Consider the following 25,590-nt stretch of genomic DNA (forward strand, 5'->3'; position numbering starts at 1 on the left):
CTGACCCGAGTTCCCGAGTGTTACCATGACCTCAAACTGGTGTTTAGCAAACAGAGGGCCACCATGCTACCACCCCATAGACCTTACGATTGCCCCATCGACCTGTTTCCGGGCACTTGCCCTCCCAGGGGTCGGATCTTTTCCCTATCTCCACCCGAACGAGCTGCTATGGATACCTACATCAAGGACGCTCTGGAAGCAGGCCTCATGCGTCCATCCATCTCCCCGGCGGGAGCAGGGTTTTTCTTTGTGGCCAAGAAAGACGGTGGATTACGTCCTTGCATCGACTACCGGGGACTCAATGCCATAACCGTCCGTAACCGTTACCCGCTACCCCTTATGGCCACAGCCTTCGAGCTGCTCCAGGAAGCAGTTGTTTTCACCAAGCTTGACCTGCGGAACAGACCTGGTGACGAGTGGAAGACTGCTTTCAACACGCCTACTGGTCACTATGAATACTTGGTGATGCCCTTCGGCCTGACCAACGCCCCAGCGGTGTTCCAAGCGCTCATAAACGATGTGCTTAGGGATATGCTTAACATATTTGTGTTCGTTTACTTGGATGACATCCTCATCTTTTCGAGCTCCCTTCAAGAACACACTAAGCATGTCAGACAAGTACTCAAACGCCTCCTGGACAGCCATCTGTACGTTAAGCCGGAAAAATGTGAATTCCATTCATCCCGAGTACAATTCCTGGGATTTGTAGTGGAACCCGGTCGAGTCCAAATGGACCCCAGGAAGGTAGGGGCGGTAGCGGATTGGCCCACCCCCAAATCCGTTAAGGAAGTTCAGCGTTTCCTGGGCTTCACAAACTTTTACCGCAAGTTCATCAAGAACTTCAGCTTGGTGGCAGCCCCTCTCTCAGCTTTAACCAAGGGTGGCAATGCAAGGTTTTTGTGGGGAAGAGAAGCTGAGACGGCCTTCCAAGGACTCAAGCAGCGCGTTCTCTGCTCCCATCCTGATACTACCGACTACGGATGAACCATTTGTGGTGGAGGTAGACGCATCAGAGGTTGGTGTTGGAGCTGTCCTGTCTCAGAGGGGTGAAGACAAGAAGCTTCATCCGTGCGCTTTCTTCTCACACCGGCTTACCCCGACTGAGAGGAACTACGATGTGGGGATCGTGAACTCCTAGCGGTTAAGATGGCATTGAAGGAATGGAGACACTGGCTCGAGGGGGCTTCTCACCCGTTTCAAGTGCTTACGGACCACAAAAATCTGGAGTATATCCAGCAGGCGAAGCGGTTGAACTCTAGACAAGCTAGATGGTCTCTTTTCTTCAATCGATTCCAGTTTATCCTCACCTATCGGCCCGGGTCGAAGAATCTCAAACCGGATGCCCTGTCCCGAGTCTACGCTCCTGCCATTCGAGATGACACGGACATGCCTGTCCTTCCTGCTGCTAAGATTGTGGCTCCGATCTCGTGGCAAGTTGAGGATACCGTGAGACGTGCTCAAGCTAGCGAACCGGACCCGAAAGGAGGTCCTGCCAATCGGTTGTTTGTCCCCAAGGCAGTGAGGACTCAGGTCCTTCTGTGGGGGCACTCCTCTCGCCTCACCTGTCATCCGGGCGTAGGTCGCACCTTGGAATTCATCCAGCGTAAGTTCTGGTGGCCTACCATAAGAGAAGACGTTGCCACTTTCGTCAATGCCTGTCCTGTGTGCTGCCAGGGCAAATCTTCTCACCTCCGCCCTCAAGGACTCCTTCACCCTTTACCTGTTCCCCACAGACCCTGGTCCCATATCTCATTGGACTTTATTACTGGACTTCCTCCATCCCATGGCAATACTACTATCCTAGTCATAATCGACAGGTTTTCAAAGGCGGCCAGGTTCGTCCCTCTGACTAAGTTACCTTCTGCCAAGGAAACGGCTGAGTTGGTAATTAATCATGTGTTCCGAGTCTTCGGCATTCCTCAAGATATGGTTTCTGACAGAGGTCCCCAGTTCGCCTCAAGGTTTTGGAAGGCCTTCTGCCAACTCATGGGGGCTTCTGCCAGTCTATCTTCAGGGTACCATCCGGAGTCCAACGGCCAAACAGAGAGGATGAATCAAGAGCTGGAAACCACCCTCCGATGTATGACTCGTGACAACCCGTCCACATGGTCATCCTTTATTGTTTGGGCCGAATACGCGCACAACACCTTGCGCTCCTCCTCCACTGGTATGTCCCCGCACGAGTGTCAGTTTGGCTATGCTCCTCCATTGTTCCCGGACCAGGAGGCAGAAGTCAGAGTGCCTTCAGCCTTGAAGTTCGTCAGACGCTGTCGGCTTATGTGGAGGAAGACCCGTCTTAATCTTATGCGTTCCTCACAGAGGTACCAACAACAAGCCAACAGACGTCGCCGTCCCGGGCCTACCCTGCGCCCCGGCCAGAGAGTCTGGCTCTCCACAAGAGACTTACCTCTACGGGTGGAGTCTCGCAAGCTGTCCCAAAAATACATCGGTCCCTTCAAGGTTGCCAGGAGAGTTAACCCAGTTTCTTATCGCCTACACTTACCCAGATCCCTTAAGATTAATCCCACATTTCACATTTCATTGTTAAAACCTGTTGTTTTTTCCCCTTGTCCCGGCAGACAGACCTCCCCCTCCGCCTCGTGTCATTGGAGGCCAGCCGGCTTATACCGTCCATCGGATACTGGATTCCCGCCGGGTGCAGCGGTCCTGGCAGTATCTGGTGGACTGGGAAGGTTACGGTCCCGAGGAGCGCTCCTGGGTTCCTGCCAAAGACATCCTGGACCCTGACCTCATTCGTCAGTTCAGGGCCCTCCACCCTGAGAGAGCTGGTAGGAACGTCAGGAGCCGTTCCTAGGGGGATTCTGTCAGGATTTGGCCAGGGTTGTTCCGGGTTTTGGTCACTAGATGCCCCCATTGTGCTTTTTGACCTTATGTTTTTTCCCTTGTTCCCCATTATTATTTGCACCTGTGCCTCGTTTCCCCTGATTGTATTTAAACCCTTAGTTTCCCTCAGTTCTGTGCTCTGTGTTTGTATGTTAGCACCCAGCCCTAGTGTTCTGTGTATTCTTGTCGATTCCGGTGGATGCTCTTGTGGAATTCTGTTTTTGTTTTTGAGTATCTCTTAAGGCTTTTTTGTGCTATTCCTACCACCTTTTGGATTTACCATTTTTGTATTGAAGGACTTCTCCTTTTTACTTTATTAAATACACCGTCTTAAGTACTGCGGTGTCTGCCTCATCTTCTGGGTTCTGCTGACTATTCGTGGCTCAGTTGGTTAAGTGACTGTTTCTCACTCCGGAGACCCAGGTTCGTAACCGGGTCCTGACACTCTGCTTGAAATCAGGGGATTTTTATCTGAAGTGTTGGAAGAGAGAATATCTGAAACCTCTGGTTTTGCTCAGCCACAGTTTTTCCCACAATAATATTTATCTGTGTGCAAATCATGATTGTGAAATAGTCCAATTCCATTTTCCCCATATGCAGGTAACCGATACAGGGATACTGGCCGTACTCTGTTGTTCGGTAGTAAATGTATGCTGTTCACCCTTCTGACTCTCACCCAACACATCCAAAGAATGTGGTCCTCAAAACAGTCAACATCATATGTCTCTTGTGTAATACCGATACCACCACGTCACATGTAAAACCTGTGTCAGCACTCTGGAGTCAGATTAAACAAAATTACTTCATGAAAACAGTTGTCATCAATAAAATTGGCTATTGCTGACTAGTGGAAGGTATTGAATAGCCTGCTTTTCCAGACCTACATGCATAAGCCCTCATTAGCTGTGGCAACACAATCACATAGGATTAACCACACTGTTGACGGTGTGGTTAAGGGGTGGTGTTCTCTGGGTGTGCTGTGGGTGTGCTGCTCTCAGGCAGTGTGCCTAATGGAGCCGATCTCGGGTCTCTGGTGGCAGCAGATGCTGACTCTGCAGAGTGAATCTGAACTGTCAGAGGAAAGCAACGATGGTCTCAGCCTCTTACGTCAGGGCACATTTAACAGACCCCGCATGCTGCCAAGAAAAGGAGCAGGCTTCTCAGAAGGGTAGTAACTTTGGGTTTAGGAGGGTTGCTGCTGCTGTTCAAATAAACTCACTTTACCAGGCTGAGAAAAGAGTACAGGCTGCAGGGCCAGGCAGGCCTTCCCCAGGGTCCAACGCAGGGCAGGACTACCGCATTTGGGCCCCTGGAAAACGTTTAATTTCTTCTTTTTTTTACACATTTGTACACACCTTCTGTGCAGTTTTCTAAAGCTATTCTTCAAATTTCCTCACGAGTCTATGAGAAAATGTTGCCGTTTTAAAGCAAGTTTCCTGCTATTCTACAGGGGTCTGTGCAGGCCAGTCAAGTTCTTCCACACCGATCTCGACAAACCATTTCTGTATGGACCTCGCTTTGTGCACAGGGTATTGTCATGTTGGAACAGGAAAGGGCCTACTCCAAACTGTTGCCACAAAGTTGGAAGCACAAAGTCGTCTAGAATGCCATTGTAAGCTGTAGCGTTAAGATTTCCCTTCACTGGAACTAAGCCTGAACCATGAAAAACAGCCCCAGACCATTATTCCTCCTCCACCAAACTTTACAGTTGTCAGTATACATTGGGGCAGGTAGCGTTCTCTTGGCATCCACCAAACCCAGATTCGTCCGTCAGACTGCCAGATGGTGAAGCGTGATTCATCACTCCAGAGAACGCGTTTCCACTGCTCCAGAGTCCAATGGCAGCGAGCTTTACACCACTCCAGCCAACGCTTGGCATTGAGCATGGTGATCTTAGGCTTGTGTGCGGCTGCTCGGCCATGGAAACCCATTTCATAAAGCTCCCGACGAACAGTTCTTGTGCTGACATTGCTTCCAGAGGCAGTTTGGAACTTGGTAGTGAGTGTTGCAACTGAGAACAGACAATGTTTACACGCTATGCGCTTCAGCACACGCCAGTCCCATTCTGTGAGCTTGTGTTTCCTACCACTTTGCGGCTGAGCCGTTGTTGCACCTAGACATTTCCATTTCACAATAACAGCACTTACAGTTGACTGGGGCAGTGTTTGCCAGTGTTTGTCTATGGAGATTGCATGGCAGTGTGCTCGATTTTATACACCTGTCAGCCACTAGTGTGGCTGAAATAGCCGAATCCACTAATTTGAACGGGTGTCCAAATACCTTTATGTATATATAGTGTATTTGCAGGGTCACAAAACCAAGCTTTGGCACACACATCCATGATCTCACATGACCTCTCTGAGTTGGGACTAACAATGAACTTGGAAAAGAGCTCTCTGGTCCATACTCAGTGTGTGCACTTCCTGGCCTTGACACTGTAAGCTCAAATCATGCGAGCAACAGTCTCCAGAAAGAGTGGTATCTTTGACAGATTGTCTTTTGACATTCAAACTGAAAAAAACAAACAGGTGTCAGCACTATAGAGTCAGAGGCTCCTAGGCCTCCAAGCTGCTGCAGTCCATGTTGTACCATTGGGCTTGCTCCACATGTGGCCAATACAATGCTGGTACAACAGACATAATCTATGTCCCAAAAGGAACAAACACAAAAATCTGACAATTTCAATGAGTTACTGGAGAGCAATACAATGGTGATGCCTAGCACATCAAACTCCCAGTGGAGTTCTCCTATGCCCAGTTCACAACCGGGTCTTTGAACACAGAGCCTCCCTACAGGGATGGGGAGTAGTCTGGGGTCCATGGTGTATGGTCAGCACCATGGACAATGGCTCACATCAATGTACTGGAGCTCAAGGTGGTTCACCTTGCACTCTGGCACTTCCTCCCAGTATTGAGAAGACAACATTCACTGATATGGACAGACAACACAACCGTGGTTGCACACATCAACCACCCGGGAAGGATTGAGGTCAATGACACTGCACTAGCAAAGGAGCTACTGCTTTGGGCAAACAGACACCTGAGAGCAATACACCTGCCAGGGCTGGAGAATCAGGCACCAGAACGTCTTCTCCAGAGGAGGCCTTCTTCCTCTGTAGTGGAGATGATCAGGGTGCGATTCAGAATGGACGTCACCGATCTGTTTGCATCGCAAGATTCAACCCATTGTCCTATGCAGTTCTCCAAGGGTCCTGGAGGCCCACTTGGGGCGATGCCATATCACACAGATGGCCAAGGGGGCTGCTGTATGCGTTTCCACCAATGTCCTTGCTCCCTCGGGTCTCGAAGAAGATCAGTCTTGAGAGTGTGTAAGTTATGCTTGTTGCTTCACATAGGCCACAGCATCAATCGTTTTCAGACCTTGTACAGCTGACAACCTCCCAACCATGGGAACCTCCGCTTCGAGCGGACCTCATGTCACAAGCGGACGGCAAGCGTTGGCACCCCAAACCAGCATACTGAAGTTGTGGATGTGGCCCCTGAAAGTAACTGCCTTGTAGCTGCAGGGTTGCTCTCTTTGGTAATGGATACAATTTAGGCAGCCAAGGCATCCTCTACGCAAACCCTGTATTCCTACAAGGGAAATGTGTTCAGGAAGTGGTGGGTCGACCATGCGAAATTGTTAACTTCCTGCCCAATTTCTGTCATTTTGACTTTCCTCCAGGAGCTTATGGCTGCAGGGAAGTCTCCATCTACAATCAAATCAAATCAAATGTTTATTTGTCACATACACATGGTTAGCAGATGTTAATGCGAGTGTAGCGAAATGCTTGTGCTTCTAGTTCCGACAATGCAGTAATAACCAACAAGTAATCTAACTAACAATTCCAAAACTACTGTCTTATCCACACAAGTGTAGGGGGATAAAGAATATGTACATAAAGATATATGAATGAGTGATGGTACAGAGCGGCATAGGCAAGATACAGTAGATGGTATCGAGTACAGTATATACATATGAGATGAGTATGTAAACAAAGTCGGCATAGTTAAAGTGCATACATGTATTACATAAAGATGCAGTTAAAGAATAATGTGGCTAAAGTCAAATGGACGGAGGGATACATGTTCATTGAAAAATTTTTAAATACAACCTAAAGATGCAGTATTCCAATATGATCAGATAAATATGATATAATTTTCAACAGACACAAAAGACAAATTTCCTTTATACATATAACATTAAATGAAAGATGAATAATGTAGCCTATATTTTCTATTTTAGTAAATTTACTTCAAAGTAAACATTACTCAACTGAAATATTTTTAAAATATAATTGGTTGAAATACAATAAAATAAAGTGCAAAAATTGTTTCAAAAACAACACTTTGTTTAAGGAGAAGTAACATGCAGTGAAAACAAATATTAAACTTTAACTTTTAAACTTGAACTGAGTAAAAACTCTATTGTGATTGCCATCACTTGTTTGAGGTCTTGGTGGTGTCCATCTATTAAATGTGGCTCTGGCTGAGGAAATCCTCAGAATTGAGTGGAAAGTGTCGTACTTCTGTGTGATGTTTTGTTCAGCCATCTCTATGGATCATGACCAGATTGCAGATGCATTACTACAGGCACACCCTCTGCCGTATCGCAGTGCATTCATTGAAATCAACTCCATTTGGGTGCTTCAGGCTACGGCCACCCAAATGGCTCCTTCAGTACCCTCGTGGGAGTTAGATGTTGTCCTATGGTCTATCATTTATGACTCCACCATTTGAGCCCACTGTCTTCACTTGATCCCGCTATGCAAGGAGCTCAGATCAGTCAAGACTTTCACACAGCATTTCGTCTCGGTTCTATTGGCTATGGTTTCAGCCATGCGTGTTAACTCCGAGAAATGCCTTACAGTACATGCGCTTTGTGCTGATGATCCCAACCTTCATTACTCACTTTAGCAGAAGATGGATCTAAGGCAGTGCTTTGGCCAAATCCAGCATTCTTACCTAAGGTCCTTTCATCATCACATGTTAACCAGCCCTTAATCATAGCGACATTTCACCTGCCTCCCTACTCCTCACAGGAGAGTCGTGAGTTGCATACACTTTGCCCGTTTAGGGCATTGAGTGCCTATCTTGCTGCGAGAAGAATTGTTCGTCGAACAGAACAGCTTCTTGTGTGTTATGGGGAAAAATCCAAAGGGCGTGCTGTCTTGAAGCAGAGACTGGCACATTGGATGAAAGTCCCAGGGTGCATAACCTGTTTTTGTGAACGATCCCCCTGGACTTTGTGACAGTTTAGTAAAGCCCAAGGGCAGCATGATCATGTGCAGCACACCATGATGACATCACAGGGTCCCAGTGGAGTAACGCCACACAGATATGGTGATCTCCGTTCTCCTCCCCCTGGCCCTGGGCGATTGAAGATGGGAGGGAGAGCTGTTGTTTTGTTTTGGGAAGGGGGCGAAGAGGTCTCGTGTGTGTGTGTGTGCGTGTGTGTGTGCGTGCGTGTGCATGTGTGTGTGTGTGTGTGGGTGGTTTTACACATAGTGGGCCCCATGTTCAGACTGGTGACTGTCCAGCTCTTTCATCCTCGCAGAGAGCTTTCAAAACAACCAAAGAGAACAGTTCCAACTTCAGGCAACCTTTGTGTTGATCCCCCACTGAACGACCCCTGCTCTAGAAACATATGCCTACACATTGTCTCAAACACACAACGTTCATGTGCATTCTTGTACCCCCTGTCTCTCACATGATGATGTTGTGAAAAATGCAAAACGTAAAACTGGTTTTATGAGTTGTAAAATGCAAGTCTTGTGCGTGCATGTTGTATGAACACAATTTGAGTAGCTTTTAAATGATGATGGATTAAATACAAAAGAAAAGATCATGCAGGTGTAGTATAAGCATTCCAGAGACTGTATTTTGATATTGGGGTCATTCTTGAATTATGGTGGCATTTGGGAATGGCATTTTGGAAATAATTGACTTAAATGTAAATGAATCTGGGTACGTTTTCCTCATTCTAAATCAACTAATATGGTGGCAAAATTAATGGAGTGAAGAGATGGAAGATGTGGGTTGAGAATGATCTCTGTGAGACACTCAAATAAAACGTTCTGATAGTGTTGAAGGCACCTGGTTTGTGTTCCACTGTGATACAGTAGGTCATGACAATGCATACAGAGAGAGTATTTGTCCTGTCCCCCACTAGCGGCCCCTAAGCACGTGGGAAAAGACAACAGGGCCCACTACACACAACGTCTCCTCAAATCTGCACATTGCCTGACATTAAACATGTGAGTTGCATACACTTTGCCCTGTTAGGGCATTGTGCTTCAGACTCATGCCAAAAACAAGTGGATAAATCAATGAAATTACATCAGCGCTGACATCTGCAGATGAATAGAATAGCCAAGCTGTGCTCATGTTACGAGCTTACTTTCTTCTTTCTCACTCTGAAAAACAGCAGAATGTGCTTGTAATGGCAGAATTCATAATATTTTTAAAATAAAATATACAATGAATACAATTGCCTAATATGTATATAGGCCTGCTAATAATTCTCTCTGTGTAATGAATTGATCCTCAGTTGTTTTTTTTTATATAAACTGTAGCCAGCCGCTATCCTCTGTCCTTATTGAGTCCTTATTCCGCAACTAATTACTTCAAAATATAACTTTCCAAAAATGATATAAATCATAAATTTGCTAACATATTCACCATGCATACAGTCAGGTCCAAAATGATTGGCAACGTTAATGAAGATGTGCAAAAAAGACTGTAGGCCTGTAAAATAAATCATACAAATAATGTTATATTGTATGCAAAACATTTTTTGGAAAATGATAAAATGATATTATTTTCTGCTAATACATTTGCTCAGAGAAAGAGGTTTGGTTTAACAAGCAATAAAAACAAATCTAAAGAAGATGGGGGTCAAAATGATTGGCACCGCTGAATTCAGTACTAGAGCACTCTCTAGGGATAACGATACTGAGCCTTTTTCTAAAATGTCTAAAACACACACCAGGGGTGGGTTTGGTGTCGAAAGACAGAAGCATATGCAGAAAAGTATCTCATACCTACTGTAAAATATGATGGTGGATGTTTGATGTTCTGGGGCTATTTTGCTTCTACTGGTCCTGGGGCCCTTAAGGTCAACGGCATCATCAACTTTTAGTCAAAAACCTGATAATTGGCTGCAAGTGGATCTTCCAGCAAGACAATAACCTCAAGCACATCAAAATCAATAAAGAAATGGTTAATTGACCACTAAATCTAAATTTTGCAATGGCAATCTCAGAAACCTGTGGTTTGAATTGAAGAGAGCAGTCCATAAACGCAGACGATGGATTTCAAGGATTTGGAAAGATTCTGTATGGAGCAATGGTCTAAGATCCCTCCCAATGTGTTCTCCAACTCATAAAACAATTTAGAAAAAGGCTTTTTATTTATCCTCGCAAGGGGAGAGTGTTTGAGTACTGAAAACAGGGGTGCCAATAGTTTTGTATATAACCTGTTTAACAAAATCTCTTTCTCTGAGCAATTGTATTAGTATAAAAAAATGCCATTTCAACAAAATAAATGTGAACGCAATATACGGGTAACTGACAAAATACAGGAAACACCAATATAAAGTTTCTTAATTAATTGGGTGTTGGGCCACCACAAGCCAGAGCAGCTTCAATGTACCTTGGCATATATTCTGCAAGTGTCTGGAACTCTATTAGAGGAATGCAACACCATTCTTCCATGAGAAATTCCATGATTTGGTGTTTTGTTGATGGTGGTGGAAAGCGCTGTCTCAGGCACCACTCTAGTGTTCAGTTGGGTTGAGATCTGGTAACTGAGACAGCCTTGGCATATGGTTTACATTGTTTTCATGCTCATCAAACCATTCAGTGACCACTTGTGCCCTGTGGATGGGGACAATGTCATCCTATGGGGGCATGGCCATGGTAGCCAAAATAATTGCCTGCCCAGCATTTTTAAACATGACCCTAACCATGATGGGATGTTAATTAACTCATGGACCTCACCTGTGTGGAAGCACCTGCTTTCAATATACTTTGTATCCCTCATTTACTCAATAGTTTCCTTTATTTTGTCAGGTAACTATAGCTAAGTATTTGGTATTATTTATTTTCTACAGTTTTTTTGCTCATCTTTATCAAAGGTGCCAATCATTTTGGACCTGACCGTATGTCCTCCATCAAACTTTTAAAAGAGGATTACACCTATAGGCCTCCCTAATCACTACACCACAGATTTGAATACACATTATGTCTGCATATTCCCTGGCTGAAGTGGAGAGAAGAGACTGAGGAACTTGTGACCTTGCCTGGATCGGGCAACCTCAGTGTGCCACTTTATGTAATGAATCCCCCCACTGATGTGTGATAAAAATCTGAAGGGCAATAAAATGAACAGATGCACTAAGGCTTTGCAGAGGAACGGGGATTTAATTGTTGTGGCTTGGGCCTCTGAGAGCCAACTCTGGGACCAACGTGCAACGTGCAGCTGTGCTCTAATGGGGGTAAGGGGAGGGGCGTGGAGGGTGACTTTATCCCCCCTCTGTCCTCTTTCAATAATAACTCTGTTGATTTATAATGTCCAGAAGACAAATGCAACGACAACTGAGACTTCCCAACCCAAGATGTGCAGTGAACACACAAGTTCACATTACCTGTGCCCCCCAAGGACCCCAAATTGAATTGCTGCAGATCTAAGGCCAAATGTGTTGTGTCACTTGGTTCCTTACACAATGCACTGTTCAACCATGTGTGTCATTTGCATTTGACATTTTAGTCATTTAGCAGACGCTCTTATTTGTATTTGTACTGGTGTCCTCTCTCATCAGTGAGTGATTAGGTACATCTGTGGATTTTAGTTTTTTACACTTGATGATAAATTATTTACTTGCTATGTCCTACAAATATGATTAAAAACCTTTGAATTCATCATTATCAAAAATTCCAATTAGGGAGTCATGATTGCATGTCATGATTTGTTGCCCGAGTATAGACAAACTAGTGGGAGTAGCCAGTGCCAGAGCCGAGGCACAAAAATGAACCCCACAGATGACCAGCTATTTCCCAATTAATACCCCTTCCTGTTGTATTGGTTGCATACATTGTTCTTCGCCAGAAATGATACATACATACATACTTTGTCAGCTATGTCAAGTCAGACTCAAGAGACACGGCAAGAGGATGATGTCCCTTAGCTAGTTTGGATCACTATGCCCCCTTTGTGGGTTTTGTCTTACATTTGAGATACTGCCAAAGCATCTGCTTCAGCACGGCCTTGTGTTGCACTGTACACTGCACAGTACTCCTCCATTGTGTGGGAGGAAGATGCAGTTGTTGTGAGAGCTCTGAAACACAACTTGGTCACCACTTGACCTTTAATATTCAGGATAAAAAACGAGTGTGTTCAGACCATCTGGTCGTAAGTTGCCATGGCTTTTAACTGAGTTACTGGTATTATGCGTGTGTAATAAGTGGCTTTACTTGACTTAATACAAAGAGTGTTAGTCGATAATCCCAACCACATACTATGACCTGCATAACAGGTACGGACTAGAGGGAGTGAGGACGAGAGACTTCCAGCTAGAGTGCAACGGAGCCAGGTCGTTCAATTCCTCGCCCTGCTTTCTGATTACTCACGCCAGACAGCTGACAATTGTGGTGTTAAAATCAGGACAAGATCGGCTTTCACTAGGTGTCACTTATCTTAGCAACCAACAAATTAGCTATGTTCAATGTCCAATATGTCACTAGTATCCACTTTCCACTTGCCCTTATCGATCTACTACACTCCCACATGTGTTTTTTCGGACAGTGAAGCTAAAGCTTTTCACTTGGCGCTATACTCCAGCATTTTGGATTTGCGATCAAATGTTTCATATGAGGGGACAGTACAGAATGTCACCTTGTATTTTGATGTTATTTTCATACATATCTGTTTTACCGTTTAGAAATTAAAGCACTTTATTTATCTAGTCCCCCCATTTGAAGGTGTCATACGTATTTGGGCAAATCCCCTTATATGTGTGTATATAAGTGGTCAAAAGTGTAGTATTTGGTCCCATAGCCCTAGCACGAAATTACTACATCAAGCTTGTGACTCTACAAACTTGGATGTGTTTGCAGTTTGTTTTGGTTGTGTTTCAGATTATGTTGTGCCTAATATAAATAAATGGTAAATCATTTTGGAGTCACTTTTATGGTAAATAAGAATAGAATATGTTTCTGAACACTTCCACATTAATGTGGATGCTCCCATGATTACGGATAATCATGAATGAAACGTGAATAATGTTGAGTGAGAAAGTTAGAGGTATAAATATCATACCCCCCCCCCCCCAAAAAAAGGCTAACCTCCACTGTTATTGGTAAAATTGAGTGGTTAGCATGTCTCGGGGGTATGATCTTTGTGCCCATGTATCTACATATGCAAATTTGTAAAAAATAAAATGTATGCCAGACACCTTCAAATGGGGGGACTAGATACATAACGTGCTATCATTTCTAAACGGTAAAACATATGTATGAAAATACCCTCAAATAAAAGGTAACATTCCGTAGTCATGAAACATTTGATCTCAAATCCAAAATACTGGATTATAGAGCCAAGATAAATGTTTTAGCTTCACTGTCCAAATAAATACAGAGTGCATATATAATTTCCTTCTGACTTTTCTCCTACTACTTGTACAAAGACCAGGAAAGCGAAGAAAACTCATTCTGTTGTGTCGAAGTATCTGATATATTTTTTAAAGACAACAGAAAGACCTGCTTGCCAGTTCTCAGTGATGCAGCATAGAGGGCCTGCTAGTCTGCACGTCCTCAAAGGCGAGGTGGTGAAAGACAGAAGCAGCTCTATCAATTTAACCTTTGTCCCAGCCAGGTGGGAACACTCTGCACAGCTCATCCAGAGCCCCTCGTCCCCTTCCTGGGGGCTGCATCTTAGGGCCATTGAGCTAAGCCTCTCCTACATGGCCGAGGGTAGCAAGAGAAATATAGCATGGCTGTGGAGACAGCAACATGCCGTACCAATCACCTTGCACCCTGTCTGCCCAGAGAAATGCCAACAAACCTGTCAGAGGCAGCCTGTTGGATCCCCCCTGGGAGCTAGTTTCATATCCCGGGTTGTACTCCAGATGTCAAGTCTCAAATTGGCAAAGACTGTAGCACCCTTTTATGGCTAAGGTTTTGCCCAGGACTGTGTACTCTATAAGGAACACATTGCACCTCCCTCCCCTCAAGGGATTTCACTGATTTTGCTCTGGATGGCTCCAAATTGGATAATAATGCTGAGATCATTCTAATCTAATAAGACTATAGTCAGATGTAGCAGAGGTATGGATCATTTAATCTAGGCTAACTCAGCAATGAAGTCTTACCATGGCCAGTACAGCACATTTTCTATTGACCCAGTTTAAAAATGAAAGGACAGTGTAAACATTTCTACCAAATCATTTATTGTTGAAAACATTTATTTACAAAATTCACAAAAAAAAAGTGGCAAAACATTGGGGGATAAAATCAGTTAGCAAACATTACGAACAATGACTACTTCTGGCTTTTAAGAAATAAAAGTGACCATTCTATTGTTAATTCAATAACCACAAATGCAATTTAAATCAGAGCAATTCATACAACTTTATCTGGAAGTAAAAGATGGTATATTTAGCCAATTGTGCTAGCTACACAATAAAGTGTCATTTTGCACGATTCCTCCTTTGACTTGGTAGTTGGTACGCATGTCCAGCATTGACAGCTGAAATCCATGGCTTGGTTTCTCCACATGAAGAATGACTAAGAGTTGTGGAAACCTCTTGCAAAGCCCTTGCGCCATGATTCCTGCACACTAGTTTTTAAAGTTGGAGTTCCTTGTCCAGTCTGATGGAGCTCTAGAAAACTCCACCTTTAGCAGAAGACGTTTCTCTGCACCTGAAATAAAGATAAATGACAAACTGAGAACCTGAAACATTCTGAGGAGATTATAGTTCAATACCTATAGTTTTTCCCAATGATTTGTATGTTTATGTTGATTTCAGCAATCTTGACCACAGGTGTGACACACTGACCTCATGGTGTTTTGGGTCCAGTGTGGCTTGGAGCATCTTGCTGTTCTGTCTCTGATGGAGTGTTGGATGGACCCTCCTCCTTCTTCTCAGCAGACAGGAAGTCGTGAATGGCTTCCTCAATGTGGGGCCTGAAGGTGTGGTTAAGCTTGGGATCCACCACCTGGGTGATGATTCTGTCCACTCCGGACTCCAGCATGCCTGACCTGACACACCACAGAGACAATACATATGACTGTCACATATACCCTAAATCTGTAAACATGGGCACCCTCATAGATATTATCCTGACCAACTTGCATTCCAAATGCACCTCTGCTGTTTTCAACCAGGATCTCAGCCCCATTGCCTGCATCTGCTATCGGTCCACGGTCAAACGACCACCCCTCATCACTGTCAAACGCTCCCTAAAACACTTCTGCGAGCAGGCCTTTCTAATCGACCTGGCCCGGGTATCCTGAAAGGATATTGACCTCATCCCGTCAGTTGAGGATGCCTGGTCGTTCTTTAAAAGTAATTTCCTCACCATCTTAAATAAGCATGCCCCTTTCAAAAAATGTAGAACTAAGAACAGATATAGCCCTTGGTTCACTCCAGACCTGACTGCCCTTGACTAGCACAAAAACATCCTGTGGCGGACTGCAATAGCATCGAATAGTCCCCGTGATATGCAACTGTTCAGGGAAGTCAGGAACCAATACACGCAGTCAGTCAGGAAAGCAAAGGCTATCTTTTTCAAACAGGAATTTGCATCCTGTAGCTCTAACTCCAAAAAGTTTTGGGACACTGTAAAGTCCATGGAGAACAAGAGCACCTCCTCCTAGCTGTCCACTGTACAGAGGCTAGGTAACACGGTCACCACCGATAAATCCACGATCGAAAATGTCAATAAGCATTTCTCTACGGCTGGCCATGCTTTCCTCCTAGCTACCCCAACCCCGGTCAACAGCTCCGCCCCCGCAGCTACTTGCCCGAGCCTCCCCAGCTTCTCCTTCACCTGAAAGAGCTGCAAAACCTGAAACTGTACAAATCAGCTGGGCTAGACAATCTGGACCCTCTCTTTCTAAAATGATCCACCGCCATTGTTGCAACCTCTATTACCAGTCTGTACAACCTCTCTTTCATATCGTCAGAGATCCCTAATGATTGGAAAGCTGCCGCGGTTATCCCCCTCTTCAAAGGGGGTGACACTCTAGACCCAAACTGTTATAGACCTATATCCATCCTGCCCTGCCACTCTAAAGTCTTCGAAAGCCAAGTTAATAAGCAGACCATATCAAATCCCACCGTACCTTCCGAGCTGGTCACAGGTGCACCTCAGCCACGCTCAAGGTACTAAACAATATCATAACCGCCATCGATAAAAGACAGTACTGTGCAGCCATCTTCAACTCCATCGACTCTGTCAATCACTGCATTCTTATCGTCAGACTCAATAGCCTTGGTTTCTCAAATGACTGCCTCGCCTGGTTCACCAACTACTTCGCTGACAGAGTCCAGGGTCAAATTGGAGGGCCTGTTGTCCGAACCTCTGGCAGTCTATGGGGGTACCACAGGGTTCAATTCTCAGGCTGACTCTTTTCTCTGTATATATATCAATGATATATCTACCTCTACGCAGATGACACTATTCTGTATAAATCTGGCCCGTCTTTGGACACTGTGTTAACTAACCTCCAAACAAGCTTCGTGCCATCCAATTTGTAAGTCGCTCTGGATAAGAGCGTCTGCCAAATGACTCAAATGTAATGTAAATAAAATACTCCTTCTGTGGCCTCCAAATACTCTTAAATGCTAGTAAAACCAAATGCATGCTTTACAACCTTTCGCTGCCCGCACACGCCCGCCTGACTAGCATCACTACCCTGGACGGTTCTGACCTAGAATATGTGGACAACTACAAATACCTAGGTGTCTGGCTAGAATGTAAACTCTCCTTCCAGACTCATATTAAATATCTCCAAACCAAAATCAAATCTAGAATCGGCTTTCTATTTCGCAATAAAGCCTCCTTCACTCACATCGCCAAACTTACCCTAGTAAAACTGACTATCCTACCGATCCTCGACTTTGGCGAGGTCATCTACAAAATAGCTTCCAATACTCTACTCAGCAAACTGGATGTAGTCTTTCACAGTGCCATTCCTTTTCTTACCAAAACCCCTTATACCACCCACCACTGCGACCTGTATGCTCTAGTCGGCTAGCCCTCGCTACATATTCGTCGCCAGACCCACTGGCTCCAGGTCATCTATAAAGCTATACTAGGTAAAGCTCCGCCTTATCTCAGCTCACTGGTCACGATAACAACACCCACCCGTAGCACACGCTCCAGCAGGTATAGCTCACTGGTCATCCCCAAAGCCAATACCTCCTTTGGCCACCTTTCCTTCCAGTTCTCTGCTGCCAGTGACTGGAACAAATTGCAAAAATCGCTGAAGCTGGAGACTTATATTTCCCTCACTAACTTTAATCATCAGCTATCTGAGCAGCTAACCAATCGGCTGCAGCTGTACATAGCCCATCTGTAAATAGCCCACCTAATCACCATATTGTTTTTATTTACTTTCTGCTCTTTTGCACACCAGTATCTCTGCTTGCACATCATCATCTTCTCATTTATCACTCCAGTGTTAATCTGCTAAATTGTAATTACTTCGCTACTATGGCCTATTTATTGCCTACCTCCTCACGCCATTTGCACACACTGTATATAGACTTTTTTTCCTGTATGACTGTATGCTTGTTTATTCCATGTGTAACTCTGTGTTGCTGTTTGTGTCGCACTGCTTTGCTTTATCTTGGCCAGGTTGTAGTTGTAAATGAGAACTTGTTCTCAACTAGCTTACCTGGTTAAATAAAGGTTAAATAAAAAAAATACTGGCATTAGCAGGAACACCTGATTGCAATCCAGACTGGGTACATGACCTTAATCATTCATGTGCAGATGGCACTGTTTTTGGCTTGAGAAAGTAATTTAATTGTTATGTACTGTCAACAATTACAATGCATTAGACATTTACAAGCAGAATTATAATCATATATAGTAGCTACTCACTGCACGACGCTTTGTCTTAGCACATTTCGCACTTGATTTTTGTTGATTGATGGGTTCCAGTCTTGAGTGTTCAAATGAGTAGAGACGAAGTTGTCAACTTTCTGTCGTAGATTCTGGTAGGCAGGCTGATGACAACAATGACAGAAGCACGTCATTTACGTTACCCATTGATCAATAGCCGCAACATTTCAAACAGCTGGCTAGCTAGTTAGCTAAGCTAAAAACAACAAGGTAGGACAAATAAAGCGGAAACTATTTGCTAGCTAACGTTAGTTAGCAGGCTTAAAGGAACGTTGATAGCTAGTCAGAAAAAGTTGAAAGCTAGATTAGCTACCTTTGTATCCACATCTGCCAGGCAGTCTCTTCGGAACTCGTCGAACAGGCCTCGGTTCTTGAGATGTTCCACGATGAGCCCGATGAGCTGCGGATCTCCGGGGGGAAGATTCACTGCGTTACCGACACCCTCCGCCATACCGATGTTTGTTGAATTTCAGCACGTCAATTAGTTTTGTACATATAGAAGTGTAGCAGTATCGATATAATTTCAAGAAATGACACAAAATAACTGCTGGTGGCTCTAAAACCCTTCTATATTATTTAGCAGTGTACACAAGTACCAACATGCTATGCAATCGGAAGTCTCTTACGTTGGGTGCGTTCGTAAATGAATCAGTTATTCTGCTCGCTGCAGACTCAGACGGGAGTGATCGGAGCAGATAGCCAGAGCGAATCTACGAACGTGCCCATTGCGTCTTCTTCTTTAACATTCTATGTTACCGGCATGATAGGGGCGGCAAGGTAGCCTAGTGGTTAGAGCGTTGGACTAGTAACCGGAAGGTTGCAATTTCAAACCCCCGAGTTGACAAGGTACAAATCTGTCGTTCTGCCCCTGAACAGGCAGTTTACCCACTGTTCCTTGGCCGTCATTGAAAATAAGAATTTGTTCTTAACTGACTTGCCTGGTTAAATAAAGGTAAAATAAATAGTAGACAACGCATATTGGTGTATTTCCGCCACCTACTGTACGGGTTATTATTACATTGCGGGAAGAGGCACATTTTATATTGGGATATGTAGTATTTACTCTGGTTTTACATTTAGTTTTGGTTTACAGAGGGAATGAACTGTATTATCTTTTCATGGTTACACACAGTTCTGCCTAAAAACGCCCAAATATGCTGATGACAGTGAGTATGACCAGATAATTTGCATGATCATTTTTGATGAAACAGGTGATATAGAGTACCACAGTATGAGTCATAATACCCATAACACCTAGCAGTCAAACAGGGAAATTGTTCCAATCGTTTTTCCACCATTAATTTTTCCCATATGAGATTTTAGAAACACTTTTGTGTAGGTTACCCTGGTGTGACGTTTTGATAACCGTGTAAATCTCTCTAGGACAAGGTGATGTTTATCAATATTGGGTTCTTCAGAGGGTGGTGGGGTCTGCCTAACGCATCACTGGGGGCACACTACCTGGCCTCCAGGACATCTACAGCACCCGGTGTCACAGGAAGGCCAAGAAGATCATCAAGGACCTCAGCCACCCAAACCACAGCCTATTCACCCCTCTACCGCCCAGAAGGCGGGTGGTGTCGCTCTTGCTGCTGGTGATTTTCTGATCCACCTCGACACAGACATCAACGTTCTGTATACATCTGGCCCTTCTTTGGACACTGTGTTAACTAACCTCCAGACAAGCTTCAATGCCAAGTAAAACTTGCTTTAAATGCAAGTAAAACTAAATGCATGCTCTTCAACCGATCGCTGCCCACACCTGCCCACCCGTCCAGCATCACTACTCTGGACGGTTCTGACTTAGAATATGTGGACAACTACAAATACCTAGGTGTCTGGTTAGACTGTAAACTCTCCTTCCAGACTCACATCAAGCATCTCCAATCCAAAAATTAAATCTAGAATCGGCTTCCTATTTCGCAACAAAGCATCCTTCACTCATGCGGCCAAATATACCCTCGTAAAACTGACTGTCCTACCGATCCTTGACTTCGGCGATGTCATTTACAAAATAGCCTCCAACACTCTACTCAGCAAATTGGATGCAGTCTATCACAGTGCCATCCGTTTTGTCACCAAAGCCCCATATACTACCCACCACTGCGACCTGTATGCTCTCGTTGGTTGGCCTTCGCTTCATATTCGTCGCCAGACCCACTGGCTCCAGGTCATCTATAAGTCTTTGCTAGGTAAAGCCCCGCCTCATCTCAGCTCACTGGTCACCATAATAGCAGCACCCACCCATAGCACACACTCCAGCAGGTATATTTCACTGGTCACCCCCAAAGCCAATTCCTCCTTTGGCTGCCTTTCCTTACAGTTCTCTGCTACCATTGACTGGAACGAACTGCAAAAATCACTGAAGCTGGAGACTCATATCTCCCTTACTAACTTTAAGCACCAGCTGTCAGAGCAGCTCACAGATCACTGCACCTGTACATAGCCCATCCAACTACCTCATCCCCATACTGTTATTAATTGTATTTATTTAGCTCCTTTGCACCCCAGTATCTCTACTTGCACACTCATCTTCTGCACATCTATCACTCCAGTGTTTAATTGCTATATTGTACTGATTTCACCACCATGGCTTATTTATTGCCTTATCTTCCTTATCCTACCTCATTTGCACACACTGTATATAGACGTTTTCTATTGTATTATTGACTGTATGTTTGCTTATTCCATGTGTAACTCTGTGTTGTTGTTTGTGTCTCACTACTTTGCTTTATTTTGGACAGGTCACAGTTGTAAATGAGAACTTGTTCTCAACTTGCCTACCTGGTTAAATAAAGGTTAAATAAAAAAATATATATACAAAAAAAGGTGAGGTCCATGCACCTTAGAGGCTTCTGCCCTATGTACATATTCATGGAATACTGGTCACTTTAACTTTCACTTTAATGTTTACATACTGTTTTACCCACGTTATATGTGTATACTGTATTCTAGTCAAGGCCTATCCTTTTTAACTGTTGCTGCACATGTTCTATTATTCAGGTATACTACATATTGTATTCATATAGTGTCCATATTGTATATACATCCCATCACATATACAGTGCCAGTCAAAAGTTTGGACACACCTAATCATTCAAGGGTTTTTCTTTATTTTGACTATTTTCTACATTGCACTTTGCACACTCAATTTGCACATTCTCAATTATGTCTGACTCATATTGTCAGACAGCATCTTCTGTTTATTTGAATATTAATTCCAAATGCCTCTTTTAAAAACCATTGAGGCAATTGTTGTTTGGAAAACTATTGGCCAAGTTGATGATTTATAAAGAACTTGAACGTGAATGTGTTTGCAAGGCCTAGTTGTAAAATAAACTACGGAGACATGATTTGGCCTTGCAATTATTTTCTCTAATAAATGTAGTTATTGTAAAGTGTGGGCGTGGTCTTTATGAAGAATTATGAAGTCAACTGTAGTCTCAATTTCCAGGAGGAGCTGGTTGCCAGGCAACTAGGGAGAGGAACCATGGTGACCCTGAGGGAAGGGGGGGGGGACAAGAGGACCTGATGAGGAGGGCCGTGACAAGTATATCAAATGTATTGTAGCATTGGGTCTATTTAAGTACACAATGTCCTTGTAGGCCTTGCCCCAACTCATGCTTTCTGTCATCTGGGGCGACGAGGCAAATGGCCCAGGTACACAAGGATAATACCAGCCAGTCAGCCCTTCCCCCGTCAAGAGGTCAAAATGCCCCTCTCTCTCACTCACAGTTCCCAGAGGACTGACTGCTAAAATGCATGTGTGTTAGAGTAATATTATGGCATCCATGTTTGGTATCTATCGGAATTGTTTTCCCTGCGGAGAACGTTGATGCCATCTATATGGATGTATGATCTCTGTGGTAACTTGTATCCATTCAGAGTGAACTCTAAACTACTGTAAGCAAGAGAGTTGATTGTCTTTTCAGGAATTCTACCTTATATGTGTTTCTCTCTCCAACCCTCCAATCGTGACACCTCTGGGGACCAGATTCTGCTGGTCCTGTAGGTCAGAGGCTGAGTTACACTAATGCTATTGGTCAAAAACTCAGATTTTGAATCCAAACAGTCAGCGCAGATGATGCTGAGTACCATTTTGCACAATGATGCTGTCGGTGTGATCAAGGTGTTAGGATATGTATGCCTAGAATAATGCCTGGTTAATTCCAGTAATGCCTTGTAACATATAATTTTGCCTTGTATTATGGAACTCGTTCATCTTACAATGTTAATTAAAATACTTGCTTTGATATTCGTTCTCATTACTATTTCTTGATCTTAGTCAGGTACTCATAATACTTTTGCACATTGTTTTACCATAATATTAAAAGTATCAAGTCAGATGTATGTTTTAAGTATTATTTAGCCCTATAGCCTTCTATGTATTGTGGCTGGAGCCTGAAGGTCTGGTTAATTTGACTCTCATTGGAAGATGAAAAATGCAAATAGGCCAAATGTGAATTGACAACCCTTCTGCAATTGTCAATGTGTTTGGAGAGGTAGATGCCAACCAGATGATCTCAAACGTCTTTTTCAGACACTTCTGTACGGCATTGTCTTTTTCCCTTGCAGTTATGCATATTAATCCATTGAATTAATTTCATAACGTACCCTCGGGATGGTTCAAGCAAAGTCATTTCATCTCAATAAAGGTTCAATTTAATATGAAAAAGTAATTTCATCTTCCAGATTTAGGCCACAAGGTGGGGACATAACATCAATGTGTCAGAGTTAAAGCAGTTTAAGCAGAGGTTTAATTATGCAATACCCTCTCATTTATTCTCCAGTTGTAGTTGACAGTTTTCAACATGTGCAGCAGCATATGTATATTTGATCTTTAGAATAAGATATTCTGTAATGGCCACCAAATAACAAAAACAAAGCACTCCGGCAGAAACACACACTCACGCCCACACACAATTCTTAATGGAACTAGTCCAATGCATAACTCTGCCAATTTATCAGAATCAGGCAGGCCTGGTGTAATGTAATCAGGGGTGCACTGGGACAAGAACTCGGCCCTGGTATTTTATCCACACCAGCCTACATCACTGTGCACGGTGTCAACTCAACCCACACATACATCTCAGACCCTACACCCTAGTTAGACACAGGCAGTAGTGCTGACACATAACATTGGCAGTACAGTACAGTACAGTGTTTCTCAACCATTTCTTTACCAGTGACTGGTGAGACATGGTCCTCCTCCTCTTTTTTAAGCAGCGCATGTTTAAAACAAATGCAATATGTAAAAACACCACTGGCAATACAACTCATAAATAACAGTTGTAGGATCTTAATTTAAGACAGTTTGGTAGAGCAGGAACATTTTATTTTATTTAATCTTTAACTAGGCATGTCAGTTAAGAACAAATTCTTATTTATGACGGCCTACCCCGGCAAACCCTAATGACACTGGGCCAATTGTACGCCACCCTATGGGCCTCCCAATCACGGCAGGTTATGATACAGCCTGGAATCGAACCAGTCACAACAGGAAATGTGAATTGTTATGTGGATTATAATTAATTGACATTTTTGTAGGGGTTGATACATTTTTCACAAGTGAAAATCAAGTCTGAAATTTCAAAGTGGAAATTACAAACTTCTGAAGCCTTTTTAAACCTCAAATTCTCAAAGTTATTTTATTAATTGAACAGAAAATCCAAGTTGCACATGCTCAATACCCCTGCCTGCCCTGATTGTTATTATGGACGATGCGATGGGTGCAGATTGGGTCGTCAGCGGTGGTCCCTTGGAGTCCAGACCCAAAGTGGTGGTAGTGTTGGTCTGTGATCGAATCAAATCAAATTTATTTATATAGCCCTTCGTACATCAGCTGATATCTCAAAGTGCTGTACAGAAACCCAGCCTAAAACCCCAAACAGCAAGCAATGCAGGTGTAGAAGCACGGTGGTTAGGAAAAACTCCCTAGAAAGGCCAACACCTAGGAAGAAACCTAGAGAGGAACCAGGCTATGTGGGGTGGCCAGTCCTCTTCTGGCTGTGCCGGGTAGAGATTATAACAGAACATGGCCAAGCCAAGATGTTCAAATGTTCATAACACTCAAAACTATCAATACATAAATTGTGAATCAAAATGATGATATTGCAAGAAAATATTGCAATTCCACATAACCATAACACAAGGTAGAGCTACTTTAGCTGCTTCATCATGACGAAAGAACTATAGCAAATGAAACTAAAGTTAGACAGATAGCCAGCCAAGTTGCTAACATAAACTCACCCCATTCCGTACAAATGTGCATAACCACGACATTCAAATGAGGCTTCAAAGAAAACTGTGGCGACTGTGTTGACTTCAAAATCGGGGGTGTGAACTATGTTTCTATTCAAGCGTTGATCGACATGGTAATAGCTATATAGTATTGGAGAAAAGTTTAAATAAAACGGACCCTCCGTTACATCGTGACGTGTCATGTTGTAACATACAGCACGCATAAAGCTACTATTTCTGTCTTACAATCGATCTCCATCAGTTGTAGCACTTCTCTCATCGCTTAAAAACAAGAAATGGACAGTGACGGGGGTAAGGGGGTTTACCTAGTCATTTTTTTCGTCATCATTGCATGCGATCATCATTCTTAAAGCCCCTGTTTTACATCTAAGATCACTCTAGCACCGCCCCAAAAACCCGATTCAAATTCGACACAAACCTTCAAATAAGTATGTAATGACACATTATATAAACTCTTTATAGTGTTTTATTTTCATTTTAGAGGCGATAAGGTGATGGACAAATCTAGTGAAAAAAAAACAATTTTCCCACATGACAACTGTCCTTCTCACTATCACGCATTAGTTTCGCTTCCCCACCCACCATTTTTAAAAAGACCAGAGGGCTCATTGCCTGCTTGAATTATGCAGAAACGGGCAGCGTTTAGGTCATGTAATTTATTTTGTTGGAGAGAGGAGAAATTGTGCTTTACAATGGTATTGACATTACAGTTGATCTGGAAGTATTACGTTTTTGGGGCGCTAAAATAAGGGCAATTGTACGGACCAAGGCGATGTACGAGTTTACGTTAGTTAGTCAGCAAGCTTACTAGTTAGCTTATATTAACTAGTAATATAAAATACGCCCAAACGTTTTAAAACATTAGCTGTCACCTTGGTGCTTGATAGGGGGGTAAGAAAATATTTCCACTGAAGGGAAGGCAATTCCGTTATTTGTTAGCTAGGCTACCAGTTAGCTTTTACCTCCCTATCAAGACTCGCTAGCTAGCCCTACTGCTACTGGACAAATTAGTTAACGTTATTGATTCAAGTTACTAAGATAATTAAAACAGATCTCAAATTAGCTTACTAATTTGAGCATTTACTCAATTGAGATATTTTCTGAACAGCTTCTTACTTTGTTTCTCAAGTTGTCAGTTCAATCACACCGTGTATGCACTCATTTGCGGCAGAAAATACGTAATTCTTGTTGCTAGGCTACAAGTTAATGCTTTTTTTTAGCTTGCGGTTTGCGTGTGCCTTTATCCAGAAGTAAAATACAAAAATATAGGCCTAGTGCCTGAAAGAATGATATGGATTTAATATTTTCAAATTATTGAGCATGTCCTCAAAACTCAAATAAGCATCAGAAAGTGT

The 25,590-nt window shown here is 43.4% G+C and overlaps 1 protein-coding gene across 1 annotated transcript in view; it reads right to left on the reverse strand.

Annotated features, from left to right (window-relative positions):
* Positions 1-18,900, reverse strand: part of LOC135547883 (stanniocalcin-2-like) — a 33,518-nt gene extending 14,618 nt beyond the window's left edge. Inside the window, exons 1-3 of the mRNA XM_064977096.1 lie at positions 18,288-18,900; positions 17,954-18,078; positions 14,902-15,101 (exon numbers count right to left, since the gene is read on the reverse strand). Coding sequence (XP_064833168.1) covers positions 14,902-15,101; positions 17,954-18,078; positions 18,288-18,425 — 463 coding nt within the window. The 5' untranslated portion in view covers positions 18,426-18,900. The remainder of the gene's footprint in view (positions 1-14,901; positions 15,102-17,953; positions 18,079-18,287) is intronic.
* Positions 18,901-25,590: the final 6,690 nt, after the last annotated feature.

Source organism: Oncorhynchus masou, chromosome 11 (genome assembly GCF_036934945.1).
Source record: "Oncorhynchus masou masou isolate Uvic2021 chromosome 11, UVic_Omas_1.1, whole genome shotgun sequence".
NCBI lineage: Eukaryota > Metazoa > Chordata > Actinopteri > Salmoniformes > Salmonidae > Oncorhynchus > Oncorhynchus masou.